The following is a 20,335-nucleotide window of genomic DNA, read 5'->3' as shown; positions in this document are numbered from 1 at the left end:
TGATTGCTACTAAGACTTTAAAAATAAATAAATAAATAAATAAATAGAGCTTCACTCTTTTCCCCTAATCTCCTCTCCATGCTTTTGTAATTCATCTCGAGTGTGAGAAAGAGCTTCTGCTTTGACTTCCTCCTTGAAAACTTCCTCTGCCTTTGTCACCCACTTTTTCCAACAGCTGTTGCCTTGAACTGACAGACTTGCATTGCCTCAGTTTACGCTGAGGTCAGCCCCTTTTTCACACTTTTCCATTTCTTAACTCAGATGAATAAGAGGACAACCATGCTTCTCATGGCACCAGCTCGGCCTGGGCAGCATGGTAAATATTCATAAATTGAGCTTTTAAATTAGTACAGGTTTAATATCCCTTTTTTCAGTGCTTGGGATGAGGTGTGTTTTCTGATTTGGGGATTAGGGATGCTCAACCTGTACAATTCTACTGTATTCATTTTTGGATCTACAAGGAACATTTTTTTGAGATGTAGGGGTGAAAAGAAAACATTCAATTCCTTAGTCTTGCCAGGCTCTCCTTAGTTATTCTGATTCTTTAGCTGAAGAGATTTGTTGGGGGGGCATTCCACAACTTTGAATCCCCATTATTGTCCATATTCCCCTTCCCTTCATATTCTACTCCAGTGAGTCAGGGTTTCACAGCAGTACCCATTCAGCTAAGTTTATGCCTCAAACACTTGGAATCTGAAAGTTGAGTATAATTGCCTTCTAAATGCTTTCTTTGGCTTTTGATCCCCTTCAGTTCTTCCTCTTTAGTACTACCCAAAGTGGTGTTTCTCCAAAGCAGTGTCCATTTGGGTCTTGATCTTTCTAAGACCTGATCGTGGGGCTCCAGAGCCTGAGGATCCATTCCAGCCTCTTAGTGTACTCAAGGCCACATCATGCATGGCAGCCCTGCTCCCTCCTGTGCACCAATGTCTGTGCCAAGCCTCGGTGTGTCTGCAGTTCCCTGACTCTTGAACCTCAGCACATTTTCCCTCTTTGAGAATATAACTTTGTCATTGCCCGTTGGGGAAACTCCCTGAAGTGCCCCAGTTCAAGTTCAGCCTTCTTCCTCTTTGCTTTTCCTTCGTTGTGATTTTGCTAGTTCATTCATTCAGCCAGTAAATATTGAGTGCCACCATTATAAGTCAGGCTGGGGCTACAGCTGTGAGAGAGGCAGGCAGGTGATCAGATGAATAGGAGGAGAGTGTTTCAAGATAGGGGCATGGTTGCTGAAGAAAAGCAGACGGCTATGTGATGAGGCTGGGTGATTGGACAGAGTGAGCAGCAAAGTCCTTTCTGTGTAGGGGATATGTACACTGAGGTCCTAAGAGCTAGCCCAGCAGCTATGCAGGCATGGGGTGGGGGAGTGGTGAGTGCTAAGGAAACAGCACTGGCAAATGCCCCAAGGCAAGAGTGCAGTCCACAGCCAGTGTGTCTGGAGCAAAGAAGGCAAGATGCCTTGTGATGACCATCGCACATGCAGAGGAGTTTGGCTTTTATTCCTTTGTTTGTTTGTAGTAACGGGGGTTGAACCTGGGCCCTTCACACTGAACTACATCCCCAGCCTTTTCTTTTGTTTTTTTTTTCTTGTGAAACAGGGTCTCACTAAGTTGCCCAGGCAGGCCTTGAACTTGTGATCCTCCTGCCTCAACCTTCCTCACTTCTTGTATTACAGTTGTGTGCCATGGTGCCTGGCTATTCCTGTATTTTATCTGTCTTATAAGGAAGCCATGGCAGGGGAGTGATGTGCCGTGCCATGTGTTGAAGTGGCACTGAGCATTATGTGTGGTCACCAGCTCCTGTGTACAACTATGTAAACTGTGAGCTCTGTGAGACCAGGTACCCTGGAATTCCCAGGGACTAGCCCAGAGGACTGTCAGTAAATGTCCAGGGATTTATTAAATGAACAATCTCTTTTTTCTTTTGATAGGTTCTGTGTAAGTGGTAGAGTCATTAACATCATTTAAATGTCATTTTCTATTTAATAAAATCTGACCATTCTGCTCCCAGGACACTCTGTGAATAAGGAAATGTCACAGGCGTTTTCAAGACTGCAGGGTATTATTATATTCTTGATGTTCTTTTCAGCCTTTTGAAGCAAACCACAGAAAATGTTAAGTAGAATCTCTACAACCAGAAAAGAATGAAAGGGCATGACATTTGAAAAATGAAAAGTATAAGTAGCAGAGTAAAACCTTATGATAAGATGAATACACATAGAACAAACACAATGGCTTTTGTTCTTGGAAAGAGGCAGGCTAACGTTTTTTATATTCTGGGGAGGTGGGGGAGTGGTGGAGAGCAGGAACAAGGTAGGCTGCACTTACCTCCTATATCATTGGATTTTCTTAGTTCAATATAAGGGCATTTGTAGGTTCTTTGAAAATATGGGTCCTATGAGACTGTTTTTCATTAACTGCACAATAATGTCACCTTGTGGTTTATGTGATTATCTTTTTTGGACTGACTTACAGTGTTAGGGTATGTTTTTATGAAAGTATTTTTGTTATAATCCAGTTTACCAGTGTCCACTGTTAAATCCTGAACTTTTCTCCTGAATCTGTTGGAAACTTTAGGTTGTATCTGTTTGTATCCTCCTAAATAAAGTTATATTTGAAAACCCAGTCTAGTAGACATGCTATAATGGTGTATATAGGCCCTAGTCTTAAGAAGGATCATTTCCGATTACTGCTTTCCTTATTTTCACTTAAAAATCACCCTTCAGCTAATAGAAGGATTTAAAACGTGGTGTACCAAGTACGTTTGGACTTTTTAAAAGCTGAAAATATTTTTCTCTACAGAGACTTCAGCAACACAGAAACACTGTGTAGTGAACAAAAATATTATTGTGAAACATGCTGCAGCAAGCAGGAGGCCCAGAAGAGGTACGTAAAGGATTCAGCCTGGGAGTGGCTTGGTGTTACGAGGGGGAGTCAGACTGGTGCACAACAAGTCTGGTTTTGAATCTTGACTTCATGGAGCTTTTGGGGGTCATTTACTTTCCAGTAAAACTAAGACAAGAATGCTGAACTTTGAAGTCCATTTGTCTGGAAAGTTGTCCACTTTCCTTCAGCCTCTCACCCAATGGATATTGAGTGGTGCTGTGTGCCACATACTTGGGTAAATAAGTGGAGATTGACTGTAATCACTCACCTCTCTAATTAAAGTTAAACTATATAAAATACCCAGCACAGAACATATCATAAAGTAGATACAGTACCATATATTATTGTTGTATTGCTTAGACATTGGGACTTCTTTACAGAGATTTTTTTTTAAATCTATCATTTGTTAAGAAATTGTGAGAGAGTCAGAAACACATCAGTTGCAGAGAGAGGTGATAAGAAAGTTACTGTGTTCTGAAGAGAATATAGGATGCAAAGTTTCCCATCATTTTACCAGCAGTTGCCAGTTACAGTTCTTGGAGAATCTGAGATTGCTAGTTGTTTCCCTTTATCTGCCCCCGGAGGCCAAGAAGCTTGACATTTTAATCATCCCAAGGAGCCTTACTGAGAGTTAAATTTATCTTGCTAGTGGTTCTGCAGTTTTCTTGGTAGCTCGAAGGAGCTCAAAATTGCTAAAGCTGAGGGGAAGCAGTGGGATGGGTCCAGACCTGAGACTGAAATGATTTCTTTGCTGAGCCTCCTCAACCTTCCAGCCTAGACACGTACATCTTTCTTGATGTTTCAGAACTTAGAAAAGATCAACCGCTCCTGAAGTTAAGCAGTGCAGGTGGTAGGTGGTGTTTCTTGTTGGAGGACAGGGAATTCACCTGTGCTTTCCTTCCTAACAATCCCAGTCTGCCTGAGCGTTATGAAGGTGTTTTCTGTTTAGCTCTGGAGGCTTTATACATTTAAAATGCCATATATTCCTATAAAATAGGATGTCTCCTGTAGTTCTTATGTTTTTTATGAATGTTTTTATTTTAATTATTTTTATGAACAGGGTTTTATTTTATTCTCTTAAAATTTGTCCTTCTCAAACAATATGCATTGGAAGTGGGCTCAAGCCAAACGGTATTTACCATGTGAGGACACCCATAGTGCAGGGGACGTGGAGAGTAACTGGAAGCGTCTCTTCCAGGAGTGAGATCTACAGAAGCTCTTAGGGTTGTAACAGTTTACTGAGGAATCTTAAGTCATTTAATGAGAAAAGCTTTTTGTGCTTATGTGAGTTTCGGACATGCTCCTTCAGACAAACCAGAGCAGTTCCTTTGCCTCAAGATTTCTCGGAGCTTCAGTGTACTGATGTACTGGGAAGGCTTTAAATAGGAAGTAGCCTTGTCTAAACATCACCTTCAGAATACAGCATCCGCTGACATCTCCAGTGTAGCCCCAAGGCAACTCCTGCATTATAAAAGGAGAAAGTGAGAGCCACAAGAAGGCACTAACTTGCTAAAGCTCCCAAGAGTCAGGAGTGAGAGTGAGCACTGTATCCTTTGTGTCTGAAGCCAAGGGGTGTGTGCCCGAAGCTTCCTCCTGTCACCCTCAGAGCCTGAAGTTCTGTCTGTGCCCTTCTGGCTCATCCTCTTCCCAATACCCTTTTCTCAAAAGCTGTCAGTCTTCTTGTCAGTATCTCAAGGGCTGGATTATCCAAATACATTCTACCAGTGACAGATGGCAAGAGCACATCATGTTTTTATTGGTACACAAATTCTAGAATGTCTGCTTTGCCCTGAGACACACTACTGTGCTTTGGCTGGCCATGCTCTGTTTTGCTAAGGATATAGTCTAAATCGGCTTTCCACCGGTAAATTAACTTTTCTTCTTGCAAACTGTTTGGCTCTTTGCTAGTCTACAAGGTACTAGGTCCCTTTCTGCTCTTGTTTGTACAAATGACAGTGTATTCTCTTCCTCTGACAAGTTGGGCTCAACTGATTATCTTTCTATGGTTTCTTAGGATGAGGGTAAAAAAACTCCCCATGATTTTGGCCCTGCACCTAAAGCGGTTCAAGTACATGGAGCAGCTCCACAGGTACACCAAGCTGTCTTACCGAGTGGTCTTCCCTCTGGAGCTCCGGCTCTTCAACACCTCCAGTGATGCCGTGAACCTGGACCGCATGTATGACCTGGTTGCTGTGGTCGTTCACTGTGGCAGGTAAAGGTGGGCTGGAACCAGGTGCGCATGATAAACACAGGGGTTGTTTCGTTGCTGAAATACACCTGGCTGCACCCTTACTGGGCAGGGACACAGTACTTTTGGGAATGTCATCCAAACTCTTATTGGTCACCTCAAAAGTACAAACTTGTATCATTTAACAGTGGGGATGTGTTCTATGAATTGTGATGTTACCTGATTTCATTGTGCAGACATCATAAACTGCTTACTCTGAGGTGGCCACATCTCGAGCCAGTGTCATCTTCTGGGGTAGATCTGCTGTTGACTGAGATGTATCATGTGTTGTATGACTGTACACAGACATACCTAGAGACACACATAAAATAAATAGCACTGCAGTAGTGGTAATCCAGGTATTTGTTATGAGGGAAGTAATTTAATAAATCTCTGTTGGATAGAAATGATGCTGTGGTGAGTTTTAAATAACATGGAGAAATAAGAGCTTGTGCTGTAATTTTAATGTTTTAAAAAGCCAGATTACATACATGTAGGATGATCTCAAAAGTATTTTAAAATATATAACAACTAAAAACAAAAAGCAGATTTAATAATTTTGTGGCATTTTGAGTGTTTAAAAAGCTATTCTTAAGTTCTTCAGGCAAACATTTTCAGTTTTTTCCCCACATTCTACAATAAGTATTTATTGTCAGAAAAGAGAAGACCTCTATATAGGGAGAAGCAAAGTGTTTTGCCTAAAGTCATTTGGCATTTAAAAAAGTTCTGTAGTTGGGATAAGTGTGGAAAAGTATATTGAAAATCCACCTTTTTGCCGTTTGCTCAGTGGGGACAGATGCAGGTTCCCTTTGGGATAGAAAAACCTGTTTTCTGGTCAGTGTAAGTTTTGGCTTGAGGTATGTTGTATAGAGCAAGCATGATTTCCTTTCCGTCTGCTTGGATGAGATGCAGTGAAAGTGCCATTACCAAGAGCATACTGTTAGCATGTTGGGCATGGGCGGATTTCGTTTTCACTCCATGTGGAGATACATGGTATCAGAAACTGTAGCTTCACATCTGGTGCACTCCATGTTTTGTCCTGGGTCAAGTCACAGGATGTTTTCTTATGTCTCAACAACTTATATTCATTGGTCAGTTAGGAGCCAGCTTTGTGTTCTCCTGAAGAATAGTTCTAACAGTCGTTCTTCTGAGGAATGTAGTAGAGCCCAGTTAACGGAACCCAACCATGAACATTGGGGAGACCCCACACTGGGGAAGGTTGGAGGAGGCCTGGGACAGGCAGAGCTTGGTATGGGTGGTCATCAAAGGTGGTGGCGACTGTGGATCAGCAAGATGTGACGGGGAAGCTGGGTGAGGGGAAAGAGAAACACTCATATCACAGGGCACTTTCAGTTTGGGTCTCTGTAGGTGCCCGACTCTAATCCGTGGGAGGGCTGCTGGGGTTATTTAGGGGACTTGGGGGACCTGTGGGAGATGGGTTCCCAAATCATCAGTTTCTATAATGGTCATTCAAAGTTCATGCAGCCCCGGGAGCAAGTTAGTTCCAGTCACACATGCTGCTAAGTAGGATGCTTTAAACTCCACCCCCGCAGGCAGGCTGGCCTGTATATGGGGAGGGAGTGGCATCCTGGGGTTTGAGCTCCTATTGCCTGCGTTTTGTGCCAAGATCTGAAAGTCCTGAAGTGAGCACAGCTTATAGCACAAGGGCCCTGCCTACCTGAAGCTTAGGGTCTGGTGGGACAGATGAATGGATGATAAGCACGGAAACACACTGGCTGCCCTGAACATTTAATACGTGTTCAGTGTTGGTACGTGCAATGAAGAAGAAAAAACAGGGTAACGAGAGAGAGTGCAGTGAGGGAAGGTGTTGCAGGATATTGTGTATTGAAAGAAGGCAAACGAAGGAGGCAAGGGTTGGGATTCAGCTTTTCAACTTCAGTGGTGCATTAAAGAGGATCAAGGTGCATTATGTATATGTACCACATCCCCACGATGATTGTATTTACACTAACACGGGGGGCGGCTGAGCAAGTCTGGATTTAGGATTGAATTCCCCTTGTGTAAATTTAACATAACTGAAAAGTAGCGATTGTTCTTTCTACTTCTTTCTGTACTGTGCACTGTGTACCTCTATGTGTAGGCCCTCATTAACAGTTAGGCTTTCTGATTTGTTAATACCAATCCTCAGAACTCCCCATTGTCTCCATGGCTCTCTCAGCATGAAGTCTGAAATCTTAGCCTGAAATCTTAGGAGGGAGGCCCCATGCAATCTGCCCCCACCTCCTCTCTGGCTGTCTCTCCTCCCTGCTCCCCGGGGCTCACTCACCTCCACCCACTCTGCCTTCAAGCTGTCTGTCAACTAGCCACGTACTGACTTTACTGCTGGCTTTTCACATGCTGTTCCCTGTTCCTGAAGTTTCTGTCATGCAGTCACATAAGTCCCCCTCTCTGCCCCCCCATTTCCCTCAAGAGAATTTTCTTCTGCACTAATCCCACTTGTCAGGGAAGCCTCCAGAAAAGGTTTCCTTTCATTAAACAGTATCTTTCCCTCATTGCACTCTCTCCCATTATCCTGCTGTCTCTTCACTGCATGTACCACCGCTGAAAATGTACTAAGAGTTTAGTGTCTCAGTCTCTTTTGTGCTGCTATAACAGAACACCACAGATTGGGTAGTTTATATCGAAGTTTCTTTGGCTCATAATTCTACAGGTTGGAAGGTCCAACATCCAGGGACCGCATCGGGTAAGGCCTTCTTCCTGCTGAGTCATGGTGCAGCAGAAGATATCACATGGGGAGAGCATGTAAAAGATAGGAAGAAGGTGCTGATCTTGATTTTGTAACAAAGCCACCCTCAGGATAACAGCATTAATCACCTCTTAAAGGTCTTGCCTCTCAATTCTTGTTGCATTGCGAATGAAGTTTCTAGCATCAAACTTTGGGACACATATTCATTCCATAACACCAAGCCCCTAGCAAGTGGGAACTTATTTTATTCGTTGTTCTTCCTGTCAGCTGGAGTTTAGATCTGACATATAGTAGGTAAGCGGTAACTATTTGCTGATTTGAATGTCTCTTTTCCCCATTGGACTCCAACTCCTTAGAAATCATCCCTTTCATACACTTTATTTATTTTTGACAAGTATGGTTCCAGCACCCAGGTGCTCCTCCATAAACTGTGGGCATAGATTGAAGTCTCAGATTCCTGGGCTCAAATTGCCCTCTGCCTGAACCCTCCCAAGTAGCTGTGACTATAGACCTGTACCACCATGCCTGGGTATACCAAGTTCTTCATCCTGATGATGTTATTTTTCCCCCCTAGTGAGTCAGTGCTAATAGATGGCAAAATAGTTTTATAAGGAAATAAATGTTTACTCGGTACCTTTCTTTTGTTTGTTCTTTTCCAGTGGCCCTAATCGTGGGCATTATATTACTATTGTGAAAAGTCATGGTTTCTGGCTTTTGTTTGACGACGACATTGTAGAGGTTAGTATGCAGTTTTTCTTTAATAGGAATATGGTATATATATAGAATTTGAGAGGGTTGTGTGTGTTTACTAAAATAGTCCAGGTTTCCTATAATCTAACTTGAAAACTTTATATTTCTGTCAAAATTAATGCCTGTGGATCCTGTTCTCCCTGGACAGGGAGAGCAGTGTGATTGTGGACAACTGTGTTCTTGTTAGCTGATCAGCCATCCAGATGGCATCTCTAAATCTTGATGCCACCATAAATCACAATTTCTACACTTACTAAAGCTCTGTGTACTACAGAGCAAATAATAGATTTCAGAGTTCTAGTAAAATTCTTTTATTATAACAAAATTTCCTTTGTGTATGTACATATATGTTTATTGGCTTTGGAAATCTTTATATTTCACATATTGATTTTGTTGTAAAGGAATACTAGATGAAGCAAATGCTACACTCGAAGACATGATCTCTTTTAATCCGACAGTAAAGGAAATGAACTCTCAGGGCCTGAATGAATTAAGAAATAACTAACAATTATTCCCAGACCTTCCAATTTCCCATTCTGAGAGACAGAATTCCTGGCTTCTTCAAAGAATGCACAGTAATGGTTACTATTGGATGAAAGGGTGGCTTTCTTCCCCAGTGATTTGCACTTTATGTAATGATGCCCCTCTGTCAAGTCTATGAAGTATCTGTTTGGTATCAGAGGTTCTAACTGTGGTTTTATAACAGCTAGTATTTCTTAAATTTTATTGTATTGTCCATTAGTTTTCCTTTCCCCAGTAATCATGTTAAATAATTGCATTGTTTTCTTTTTCCTTCACTGCAGAAAATAGATGCTCAAGCTATTGAAGAATTCTATGGCCTGACATCAGATATATCAAAAAATTCAGAATCTGGATATATTTTATTCTATCAGTCAAGAGAGTAACTTAAAGAACCGTGGGACTAATTCAAGTAGGGGGCATTGTTCAAAGCACTGTTACCCAATTTCTCCGCAGACCTCCTTCTTTCCCAGCAGCCCACTAATGTTATCACTCCGAGTCTCAATGGTCTGGCTGTGTTAAACTTCCTCCTCTTGTTTTACATGCAACACTACTCTTGGTTTTATTTTGGTCTGAGGTAGAGTGAACTGCAATCAGGTTGTCATAAGATTTATATGAATAACAGTTGCTAATTTGAGGATTTGGGTGAATGCTATGCCACTTGTTATGTCTGGCTAAATTAGAATGAGATTTCCAGGGAATGTCACAGTCTACTTTGAATGTTTACGAAACTTCAGGGGTCTCCTCTCAATCCATTCCATTAACTTGTCCCTGGAAGCATTGCTACACATTTTTAGCTTATCTGACAGAAGGACAGAAGAATTGAGTAGATGTTCACCTGTTAGGGCTGCAACTATAGCTTTAAGTTTGTGCAAGGGAAAATGTTTAAAAGTGAGTAAACCTGATGTTAAAAATCATCCTCCACATAGAGGAGGGTGAAGAGAAGCTGTGCTTGGTGGCTGGAGTCTGCACGGGGCTGTGCTGACCTAGCCGTAGAATTCCAGGGGCTAAGAAGTTACGGAGCTCAGGGCAGGCAAAGCCAAGAGGAAGAAGTTTCTGTGGACAGTAAAAAATCACTCTTCTTGTCTTCTTACCAAAACCAAGTTTCAGGAAAAAAAATCTCGATGCTGTTAATTTTTGGTGACACTTTTCTTCTGTAAGGTCCTGTGAGTTGTATTTAACCCCTACCTGGGACTGCTAAGCTTCTCAAGCTGCCTTTCCAATCCTGCTGATGTCTTGCAGTCTGTGGTCCTGGGGCTGAGACACCACACTGACTGCCTCTGGCACATCTCTCCTTAGCCAGTCAGCACCGCTGTCCTTCCACGTCATGAGCAGTTGGAAGCACTGCACCTTTACAACCACCAGCCGCCCATCAGCTTGATTTTTTTTTTTTTTTAACATATTCAGTCTGTTTACTGAGGCACTGGCAAGTTCCAGGGCTAAAATGGAGCCCTTGCTGGAGTCAGTGCTGGAGCTAATGGGGTTATGAGGTGGATCGAGGGAAGTGTTAACAACCAAGGAATGAGATGGCAGCTGTTTCTCTGGCTCCAACTCCTAGAATGCTTGACAAGACAAGAGTTTTTTGGAAGAACCTCATCTCACTATAGTTACTTTTACTTTTTCCACTTTTGTTACATATGTATTTATTAGAGCATTTGAGTATTGGTACCTTTTATTAAAAGGGTCATTTTGGTGTTTTGCTGTTGAGCTGGTTTTTGGTTTCCTAAAATACTATGAATCATAGATCTTGACTTCCTTTGAGAAGTCGGTTGACTTCCATACACTATAATATACTGTGAACATAACTTTGTTACCTAATACATCTGCGAACAAACATGCAAACTCTTGGCATAATGTGAACTAAAATTGAAAATGTTAGTGGCCATTTTGCAACCATGAAGAGGATAGCACTTTATCTAGATAAAAACTGGATTTCTTATTTTTTAAATATCTTGAACTGTTTGTTGCTCAGAACTTAAGCATGCCAACACTTCATTTGTTCATGCTTGAAGTGAAATGTTTTACTCTTCACTGGAGAAGACAAAACAGGGTGATCTTCATGTTATTGTTTCATACAAGTGACGAAAATGTATCTTGCCTTGATTAGAGGCAAATTCATATTTATAATAGTTTCTTTTTTTTTCTCTCCATGAAACATTCTGTGGTCAGATACCTAGGAGGTGATTTTATTCTTTAAAGGAAAGTCACTTTCCCATTGAAGGTGAATGATATAAGGAAATGTTTGTACTATATATAACCCATATATTTGACTGCAAGTTACAAAGTTTAAGAACATGATGATGGAATTCTAATATATTTGGAACTGATTCATAAGAAAAAACTATTAAAATTATCTTTGAATCCACTCTTGAAGCTAATTTATTAGATAAAAATGTTTCAATTGCAGGCCTGTGGAAGTAATAATTCAATGCTAAGTCATAAGTTCAGTGCATTTTCTTTCCTTTTTTGAATATGTAAAGACTTCCCCAGTGATTTTAACTAAAGTATTTGCTTTTAATAGTTAAAATGTAGTATTCATAGATAGATTTTGGAATAAATAAATGGATAGTTTCTGGAATAAAAAATGGAAAACATTGTACAGACATTCAAATAGTTATGTGATGCAAGAAAAGAGGATTAGAAAAGACTAAAACATTTCTCTATCAATACTCCATCAGCTTTAAAAAATTTAGAGGTATCTGGTAATTTCTTACCTCTTCTTCTTGGATAAAAAAAAAAAATCTAGGCAGCTACATTTTTCCCCTAGTCATTTTTCTTTATGTAAAGACAATAGCATGCACACACTTTGTTACTTCCTGTCCCCATTCCTAGAATACAGCAGAGAATATTATGGGGTATGTGAGGCCATTCCACATTCACAGTGATAGCACAAAGGCTCAGCAATACTCCCTCCAATGGCCAGGGTTTTGTGTCTTTTTCCAGCAGGAGTGAGTAGGCCTGCTGTATTTCTCTAACTGCTGGGCATTTAAGATAAGTGATAGTGTTTTACACTTGAAAAAAATAAATATTTGCTTTATTGGTTACTTAGTACTTTCATGTCTAGATTATGGTACAGTATGCTGAAGTCTTTTGTTTAAAAGCAGATTTTGATAAAAATGCTGACATCCAGTCCTCTTGTTTGGATGCATTTTCCATTCCAAGGCAACACCAAGCGGACTGGTGTGAAGAGAGCAAGGAACAGTATCAGCTATGGGTTTGAATAGAAAGCCAGTCATACTTGATTTTATGGCTTGGTATATTTTTAAGATGAAATGGGAAAAAATGACAGAAATGGTCCCTATGCATTTATTTTCATGAATATCCTTAATTTTATGGGCATGCCTAATAAGGAACTATGTTCTAACTGGCAGTTAGGGCTTATTTTAAATATTGGAGTGTAGCTTTATTACAGATGGATTTTATCTTCGAACATTGCATTTTGATCAACTTTGTATATTCATGTGTATTAAAATACTGTGCACTAAATGTTTTGCCCTCCTTTGCTATTATATGGTCAAGGCATTTATCAGCACTGTTGTTATTAACTCATGTAAATGGCATGGGTTAGTGAAAATTATTTCCTATTTTCTGCCTAATTAAATTTCTGTTTTCTAGTATTTCATTAATTTATTTTGGCTCCCATTTCTGTATAACAAAAATAATTACTGTATTTGTGTGGCATTCACTTGATTTTGTTGCTAAAAAAGACTTGTAGTTTTTATTTAAAATAATCTGTACCTTAGTTTTTTAATGTAACCAATTCAAGCACTTTAAGCAATAATGTCAATCTTGTGAAATTTCAGTTTAACACCCTGCCCCTAAAATTGTTTGCAAAAAATAAAAAATAAAAAATAAATAAGATAGGAATTCTCTTTCTAGAGAATTATATCTGGGTACTCTTACACATGTTGACCTAAGATCCATTTTATCGAAGTACGAGTCAGGAGTGAGTCTTGTGTCCAGGGAATCATTTCAAACATAATCTTGAAGCAGTAGAAATATAAAGAAAATTCTGGTTACTGTGACAGTAAAGGCAGCACTACTGTCAAGTTTGATAAAACCAGTTATCTGGAGGTCACACACTACTTTTTTGAGTGAAAAAGATCAACAGAATTAATCCAGAAGTTTGTATCTTGGGAATAGCTCATTGAGAAAAGTAGTGGATTAAGGGGGTAGCTAATTCAACTGAATTCCTTTGTGGGAACTTTACTAGTTATGAAAGACTCATTCCTAAAATAAAGTGGCTTACAGCTTTAGGGTACTACCAGCATCTGGTTTCTAGGAAGATAAGGGGTTGGCGTCCTGGCTCTGGGCTTCTTGCCTTGGTTGAGCTGCCAGGGATCCCAGCTTCCAAGAATTTGCAGCTAGCACTCAGCACTCACTGCCTGCCCAGAATGCAGCAGATAATAGTCCCTGCCCTGGAGTCTCCATGAAGCCTGTGGTTATTCCCAGGAGGACCTTTCTTCCCAACTAGTCTCCAGGAAGGAATGCATGTATGGAACAGAAGTTGTCACCTGAATTTGTACCTGGGCCCAGCTAAGGAAATAACACCCCACAGGCCAAAAAGATGGTACTGTGTTATAATGGTGAGTGCCCATCCTTTGCTGGGGTGTTATGGCTGAAACTGAGTGGGAACAGAGAGTGTTGGGAAAGTCTCCTGCTGCCAGGAAAATCAAAGGGAGAGACCTTGGGAGTATGGTCTACTTTTCCAGGCCTTGTTTTCTCTGTCTGTCAAATGGGTCTTATAGGATAGGCCTGTTACTACCAAGCTGCTATGGTAACAAAACTGAAAAATGAGAAATGTTCATTATCTTTCTGACACTTAAAACACCTTTAACAGAGAATGAAGTCTTCCATATTATTGCCTTCAATTTACATAAAGATGAAAATATTTACTAAGTCATTGCTGTTCCCACTGGAAAAAATTTGATTGTGGGCATAATCCTAAAAATAAACTACTTAGGCTTTTCTAGAGATGCCCTGGGTAGAGAGGTTTTTAATTCAGCGATGGTTTTATACCTTCTGAGTGAGGCATTGTAGCATTTGGGGGCATAGAAGAGTGAAGCAGATAGGGTTCCTCTTTTCATTTCTTGGCTCGGAAGAAATGTCTGTGAGGAAAAGGAATTTCGAGTTGAAGTTGTAGAAGTACAGTGAGGACTGCTGGCATTTGCCCTGGTTTTACTGTGCGGATGGCACTTTGCCATAGAGTGGGTCAGTTCCTGTCTTCCGAGGGGCCCCACTTTCTTTCCTGCCTGCTTTTGGCATTGCCTTACCTCCTAGTGGTGACACAATCTCAAAAACAAACTATAAATGCATTATGTTGCAGCAATGGCCTTGAATGTTTCACATCTTAATTATCATAATAAAGGAGAAAGAATATTGAGAGCCCTAACAGTGATTTTATAAATCAAATGTCTGCTATTTCTAATCCACTTGTTTATGTTATTACCAAATAACTAAAACATACTCCAACTTAACCAAATTAAATCAGGGGACAAGAGTCTTTAAGCTATGTGACTAGCAATTTTATTCACTTAACCTGTGTTCTCATTTTTGTGTACGCATCTGGTTTAAAGTGCTTTGAACCAAACACTTGAGGAGCTTACAGATGAAATATAACTGCATTTGGTTATGAGAGACTAGTCAGAAATGACATGAGATTTTGTAAAAAGGATTCCTTAGTTTGTGCTCACATCCCATGTGATTGTAATGAAGTATTCACAACCTCGAGGGTGTTGTATTCAAGTTATAAATTACATGGGTGCATCTAATATTTCTCTTTACCTAGATTGAGCATACAGGGTGTAAGGCAGTGTCTTAATTACTTTTACAAAATACCTGACACCCCTGAATTTTTAAAGGAGGAGGGGTTTATTTCAGCTCACAGTTTGTAGAGGTCTCAATCCATAGGTAGTTGGCTCCAGGGAAGGCAGGGCAGCATAGCAGAGGGAGAGAAACAGTGCATGGCATGGCAGGCAGGGAGCCTTCCTTTTTTTGTCTCCCTTTATATTCTTTTCAGGATACAAGCCTATTGATTGGTGCCACCCACGCCTAGGGTGTTTCTTTCTACTACCCACACCCAGAACTGTGCTTAACCAATCAGTTGACTAATTTATTTATCATACCCTTAATCCATATTCAGCTACCTCTGAAAAGCCGCGCGTATGAGCACATGAGGTTTTGAGGAAACATCTAGAATACAAGCTATAACCAGCAGTGTGGAATTTCACAGGAGCTCTTTCTGGGAAAAAAGGTTGTGTGAGTGTGTAGGCTGCAGGTTTTGAGAAGAAACATCACCTGGAGAGTCTAATGGTTAATGAACGATAAACGCACTGTAGAATCTGCCCTCAGGTGGGAATTTGCAGGGAATGTGCAAGAATAAAAGGGACTGTGAATCTCAGGAATGAGAGGGGAGTAAATTTAAAACATTACCACTCAGCTCTTCCTGGGCTCTCCTTGCCACACCTGTCCCAATCTGTGTTCACCTTGAAGGGTCAGAGAGAGGACCTTGGTGAACCCCAGAAGTGCCCCGAGCCTACAGATTCTGTATCTTTTCTGTTGTTTACAGCTGATGGGAACATTTTAGACACACTGAATAACTGTATGCAAAACCCTTGGATTTGTAATCATTAGTTGAGGTTTTAGTGGGGGATGGTCACCAATTGGCACCATCACAGCGTATCGGAAACAGGGTCAGGAGACATAAGATACAAGCTCAAGTTCTTCCTGTTGCTCTCTAGTCAGATGGATGTATGTCGGGGCAGGGTGTTAATGAGTGGTGTTTGAAGGGGGACTTTCTTCACGGATCTTGGAGGGGAGACACAGATGCATGCTGGAGCCAGCTACTTGGATAAGGAGTCCTGCGGGTATTAGGCTGTCCTGCCTCATCTGTTCGCCCATCGTCTCCCAGGCACGAGAGAACGTTGAAGAGTCAAGAGAAGGAAAAATACTGCTGACAGCCAGGAACTAGCTTGTGCTTGGAGGTTGTCAGGTCCCAGACTGGTGCTCAGAGCTGGACAGTGGGGTTTTCTTTTTCAGTATAAATAAACAATCTCAGAACATGGGCCTCAGACAAGGTCATGCCGTGACCATGATAAAGTGAGATGAAAAGAATGTACCTCATAATTTACGTAAATATAGGCAAAAACAAGGTCACAGTGTAAGCCACAAAATACCCCACTTCCACCTCCCACCCAGTCCATAGCCTGTGTGAGTGCTGTTTTACCAATTCTCACTTTACCTTTACTCTTCTGACCTTGATGAGGTTGAGTAAGTTCCCCAATGGGAATTTTCCCCACTTCCCCACAGCACCTAAGCCACCCAACCAAAGCTCCAGTCCTCCAGGTTCCTTTTCACCTCCCTTACTGAGATGAACCACAGCTCTGTGGTGGGTTCTAGGTGCAACGAATACTAAACAAATTGTTTACTGTATCGTGTTCTTGGTGATCTGTCTGGTGGGCACCCACAGAGAAGTGTGGTGGACTGAGACAAGCCATTTCCTGAGATCTGCTCTCATGGTGGAAGGGAAACAAGAGTGCCATATGAATAAATATAGTGATCATAAGTGTCACTGTGCTTCATTGACTCCTGCCTGAGTGTTAAGGGTGTTGGTCTGGACACCAAGAGAGCCTTCCAACTTTTCCTAACCTATAAAATTAGGTTGAGGAGGAGGATTGTAATGTATAGAAAGCACACTAGGTATTTAATGAGGTGATTATGGGTACCCCCACATTCACCTTTAGATCCATGTAATACTCCCCGCCCCCAGTGTTGAAACTACTAAAATGGGGACTGAGCTGCGTCCTTAGGGAAGGGTCAGTCTATTTCAGGAACTCCAATTTGTTCCAATGGAGGAGGTCCAAGTTTTGTTTGGAACTTATCAATGCCAGAAACTTTCAGCATCCTAGAGACAGGGAGGGGTGGAGAAGGCAGGTAGCTGTAGAGGTGATGGAGGACACAGTGAAGGGTCTGTTGCCCCCTAGTGGGAATGGTCTAGAAATCCCTGCTTTTTCTCCACAAAGAACTACTGTGTTTCTTGCTTTTCTTTTATGTACACCATTTGTTTATGGGATTTTTGTAAAATCAAAACAGAAAACCAAAATGACATCAGTTTTCTTGAGTCTAAGCCATACAGGCTGAAGTCATATAGTCCATTATCTTTCTGCAAAATGGGGCAATGGAGCCTCAAAGGAGGCAAGAGAATGAGCTCCTTGCAGACAGTGTCCTGTTGTTTTCCCAATCCTTGTGTCTAGAAAGAGCTACTGAGCTATTGAGTACAACACATGCATCATATGAGGCAGGGGCTAGTGAGCAAGAACCTGTTACAACAGGAGAATAGGGGACAGTTGATTCTGTTCCTCTTTAGCTTATTAATGTCACAAAGCAGGAAGGGGGGATTACATACTTGAGAAATGTATGGAGGTGTCTAAATCAAAGATCTGAGAGCCACTTTCTTATTTTAGGAGGTATAGGGAGAGCCCACAACAAGCCAGCTAAGGTGGCAAAGCATAATTTTAGTCTTTATAGTCCTTCCCAAGAGCACATACCTGGTTTGGTTTCTGCTATTGAAATTTTGGTTATAATTTTTTGGAAGCTATTGATTTTTTTCAGCAAAAAAATTGAAGACCTTCCCAAAGTGATACAGAGCAGGTACTTGCTTACTGTTTCAGAATTTCTAGAAAATCATTTTTGCGTTTTAGAGCAGAACTACATTATTTTTGCTGGAAACACTTCTTTTGAAATTGTGTCTGTTGACCCTAAAGTACAGGCTATGTAATAGAATTTTGATTAAATTAGGCATTTGCATAGATGGAGAAGTGAAGTATTAGACAAAAAGTCGGCATTGACATTCTGAGAGCAAGAGCTGTGAAATAAGTGGATGATGAATTATGAGAAGAGTATTCAATAGAGCAGATTTGCAAAGTGGAGCTGAAGGGAACAGGGGGGAAATAGTTCTTCTTAGCCACGACTAGTTAGTGATAAACTTATGCCATGCTGAGATCTGGATGAAGTTGTTTGATAGAATTTATTTTAAAAATAGATTTTAGGAAAGGCAGGTAAGTTTTATCTTTAAAAATTTTTTATTATGGGGAATTTTTTAAAAGTAGAGATTGCAGGATACTGGGGCATAAAACCAAGACTCAGCTTTGGTGGTGAATATGGCCAGTCTTATCTTAGACTGATGATTTTTAGATAGGATTGGAAAATAACCAAACTAATGAGCCTTCAAGTATTCAGCATCTCTAGCCTATAAAGAATAATGGAGGAGGTGTTAATACGACCCAGCTGACAACGCCAAGGGATTATCCACTGATTTTGCCATTCCTCTTTCTTGAAATAATATGAATCAGTGTAAGTGTGGAAACATTTTTGTGAAACCGAGGTTTTATTTTTGGAATAGCTTAACTTTGTATAATGACCAAGAAACATGAAATATAGTGACACTGAAATCTCAGTATACAGGAGTGACCACATTTATTTGGAAAATTACAATGAAAATATAGCTAATCGTAACTACAAACTATATTATATATATATATATACATATATGTTAAGACAAAAGTGAAAATGTACACAGTTTATGTTAGATTTTAGCTTCTGGGTTTTCACCTTCCTGACTACCCTTACCTTTCTGGAGTCTTTCCAAAGAGATAGAGCCAGACTTGAAATTTCTGTTTGTCTCAACCTTTTTCTGTGGTTCATGGCATGAACCTTCATGGCAGGTCCTTGGCCGGTGTCACTGATCCATGGATTACATTAAAGAATGCCACAGTGGGAAGAGTTCCTGGATTATGGTCCTAACTTCCCAAAGTTGAGATAAAACAGAAGCTCTCTTGCATGGCTTTCCAAGTTGGTGTTACCTGGAAGAAGGAAGGAGAGACTAGTGGTGGTTGCCACAGCGCACTAAAGCAGGTCATTGTGCTGTGAACCCTCCAGCAGGAAGAGGGTACCAGTTCCATCTTAGCTCTCTGAGTTGCCCATTCTCCTGAGAGCGTGCAGATAGCACCCCAAAGAAAGGCATGTGGAGAATGAGCTGGAGGAGTCTGGGCATGACAGAGACAGAAGGGATTGTAGTCATCAAGAAGGAGACAGAATTAGGGTCTCTTAAAACTTCACCTTATACACCCCATGGTCCAAATGATCCTAGGCAATCTAATGTAGAACTTGCAGTGTGTTTGCCTGTGTGTGTGTGTGTGTGTGTGCGTGTGTGTGTGTGTGTATGATATTTTCTATGGTGTTAGTACACCTCCTCTTATAAACTATAACATTTTTGTAAAATTAAGCAATGAGAATAATGACGCTATTCAATGAACATGAAACTTTGAAATCAACCTCATCATTGAAAACAGTGATAATTTTAGCCTGAATTTTATTTTGTTTATGTATGATTAAGAAATTTATACAGGTCCGTGTTTTGAACTACCGTCAGTTTTTGTTTGTTTGTGTTTTTTTTAACAGCTGTTTTCCAATATACAGAATTCTTTTTAAAACTAGAGAGGGAAATTTTTTATTTTTTGAGGACTTATAAATAAGTTAACCTTCCACATTATCTCAATTTGGGGGTGTTAGATTTCCCTCACCTTAAGATATATAAAAAAAAATAGCCTTCTTCCCATAATGCCCTGCTTCTCACCTAAAAATATGGCTTCTCTCACTAAAAGACAGCCTTCTTCTTTTCATCATGCCTCTTCCTGCCAAGAGAGAAGCCCCTCTTAGTGATGTCACAAGCTCCCCCAATAGCCACTACATCTTTCAATCCCACCCCAGCTCCTATAAGCCCCACCCCAGTCCTATAAGAAGCTCTTCCTGTCTCGGCCATATTGCTCTGTCTCCTTTGATTAGACATAGCCGCAGATTGTCCCTATAATAAAGGCTTGTAGTAGTTCTTGTCTGGTCTTGGTTTTCAGCCTGACAGGGGGGTCTCCAATGAATTGAAGTTTGATTTATAACATACTTGAATAAGTTTGTTGATCATGAAGCCAAGTTATATTTAAAAAGTGAAATTCTGGCCAGGGATTTGGCTCAGTGGTTCTGCCACCTGCCTCCCAAGTGCAAGGTCTTGAGTTCGATTCCTGGTACCATAAATAAATAAATAGAATTTTTTTAAAAAACAGTAAAATTCTGATGAAAAGATTTGTGGAACCCCTGAAGCACAGTTCTGTGGAACACAGTTTTAAAACCAGGAGTCTGGTTAAACCGATAAGGCTTTTCTTATTTCTAGTCCAAACATCTTTTAGCCTTGGGTGCTGCCCT

General features: G+C 40.7%; 1 protein-coding gene across 1 annotated transcript in view; it reads left to right on the top strand.

Moving 5' to 3' along the window:
- Usp46 (ubiquitin specific peptidase 46) overlaps positions 1-12,827 on the top strand; it is a 64,277-nt gene extending 51,450 nt beyond the window's left edge. Inside the window, exons 6-9 of the mRNA XM_010640249.2 lie at positions 2,796-2,879; positions 4,894-5,091; positions 8,473-8,551; positions 9,367-12,827. Coding sequence (XP_010638551.1) covers positions 2,796-2,879; positions 4,894-5,091; positions 8,473-8,551; positions 9,367-9,468 — 463 coding nt within the window. The 3' untranslated portion in view covers positions 9,469-12,827. The remainder of the gene's footprint in view (positions 1-2,795; positions 2,880-4,893; positions 5,092-8,472; positions 8,552-9,366) is intronic.
- Positions 12,828-20,335: the final 7,508 nt, after the last annotated feature.

Source organism: Fukomys damarensis, unplaced genomic scaffold (assembly GCF_012274545.1).
Source record: "Fukomys damarensis isolate Sample0158 unplaced genomic scaffold, DMR_v1.0_HiC HiC_scaffold_35, whole genome shotgun sequence".
NCBI classification, from domain to species: Eukaryota; Metazoa; Chordata; class Mammalia; order Rodentia; family Bathyergidae; genus Fukomys; species Fukomys damarensis.
Note: the sequence above shows the minus strand (reverse complement) of the source record. Positions and strands in the feature narration are given on the sequence as shown.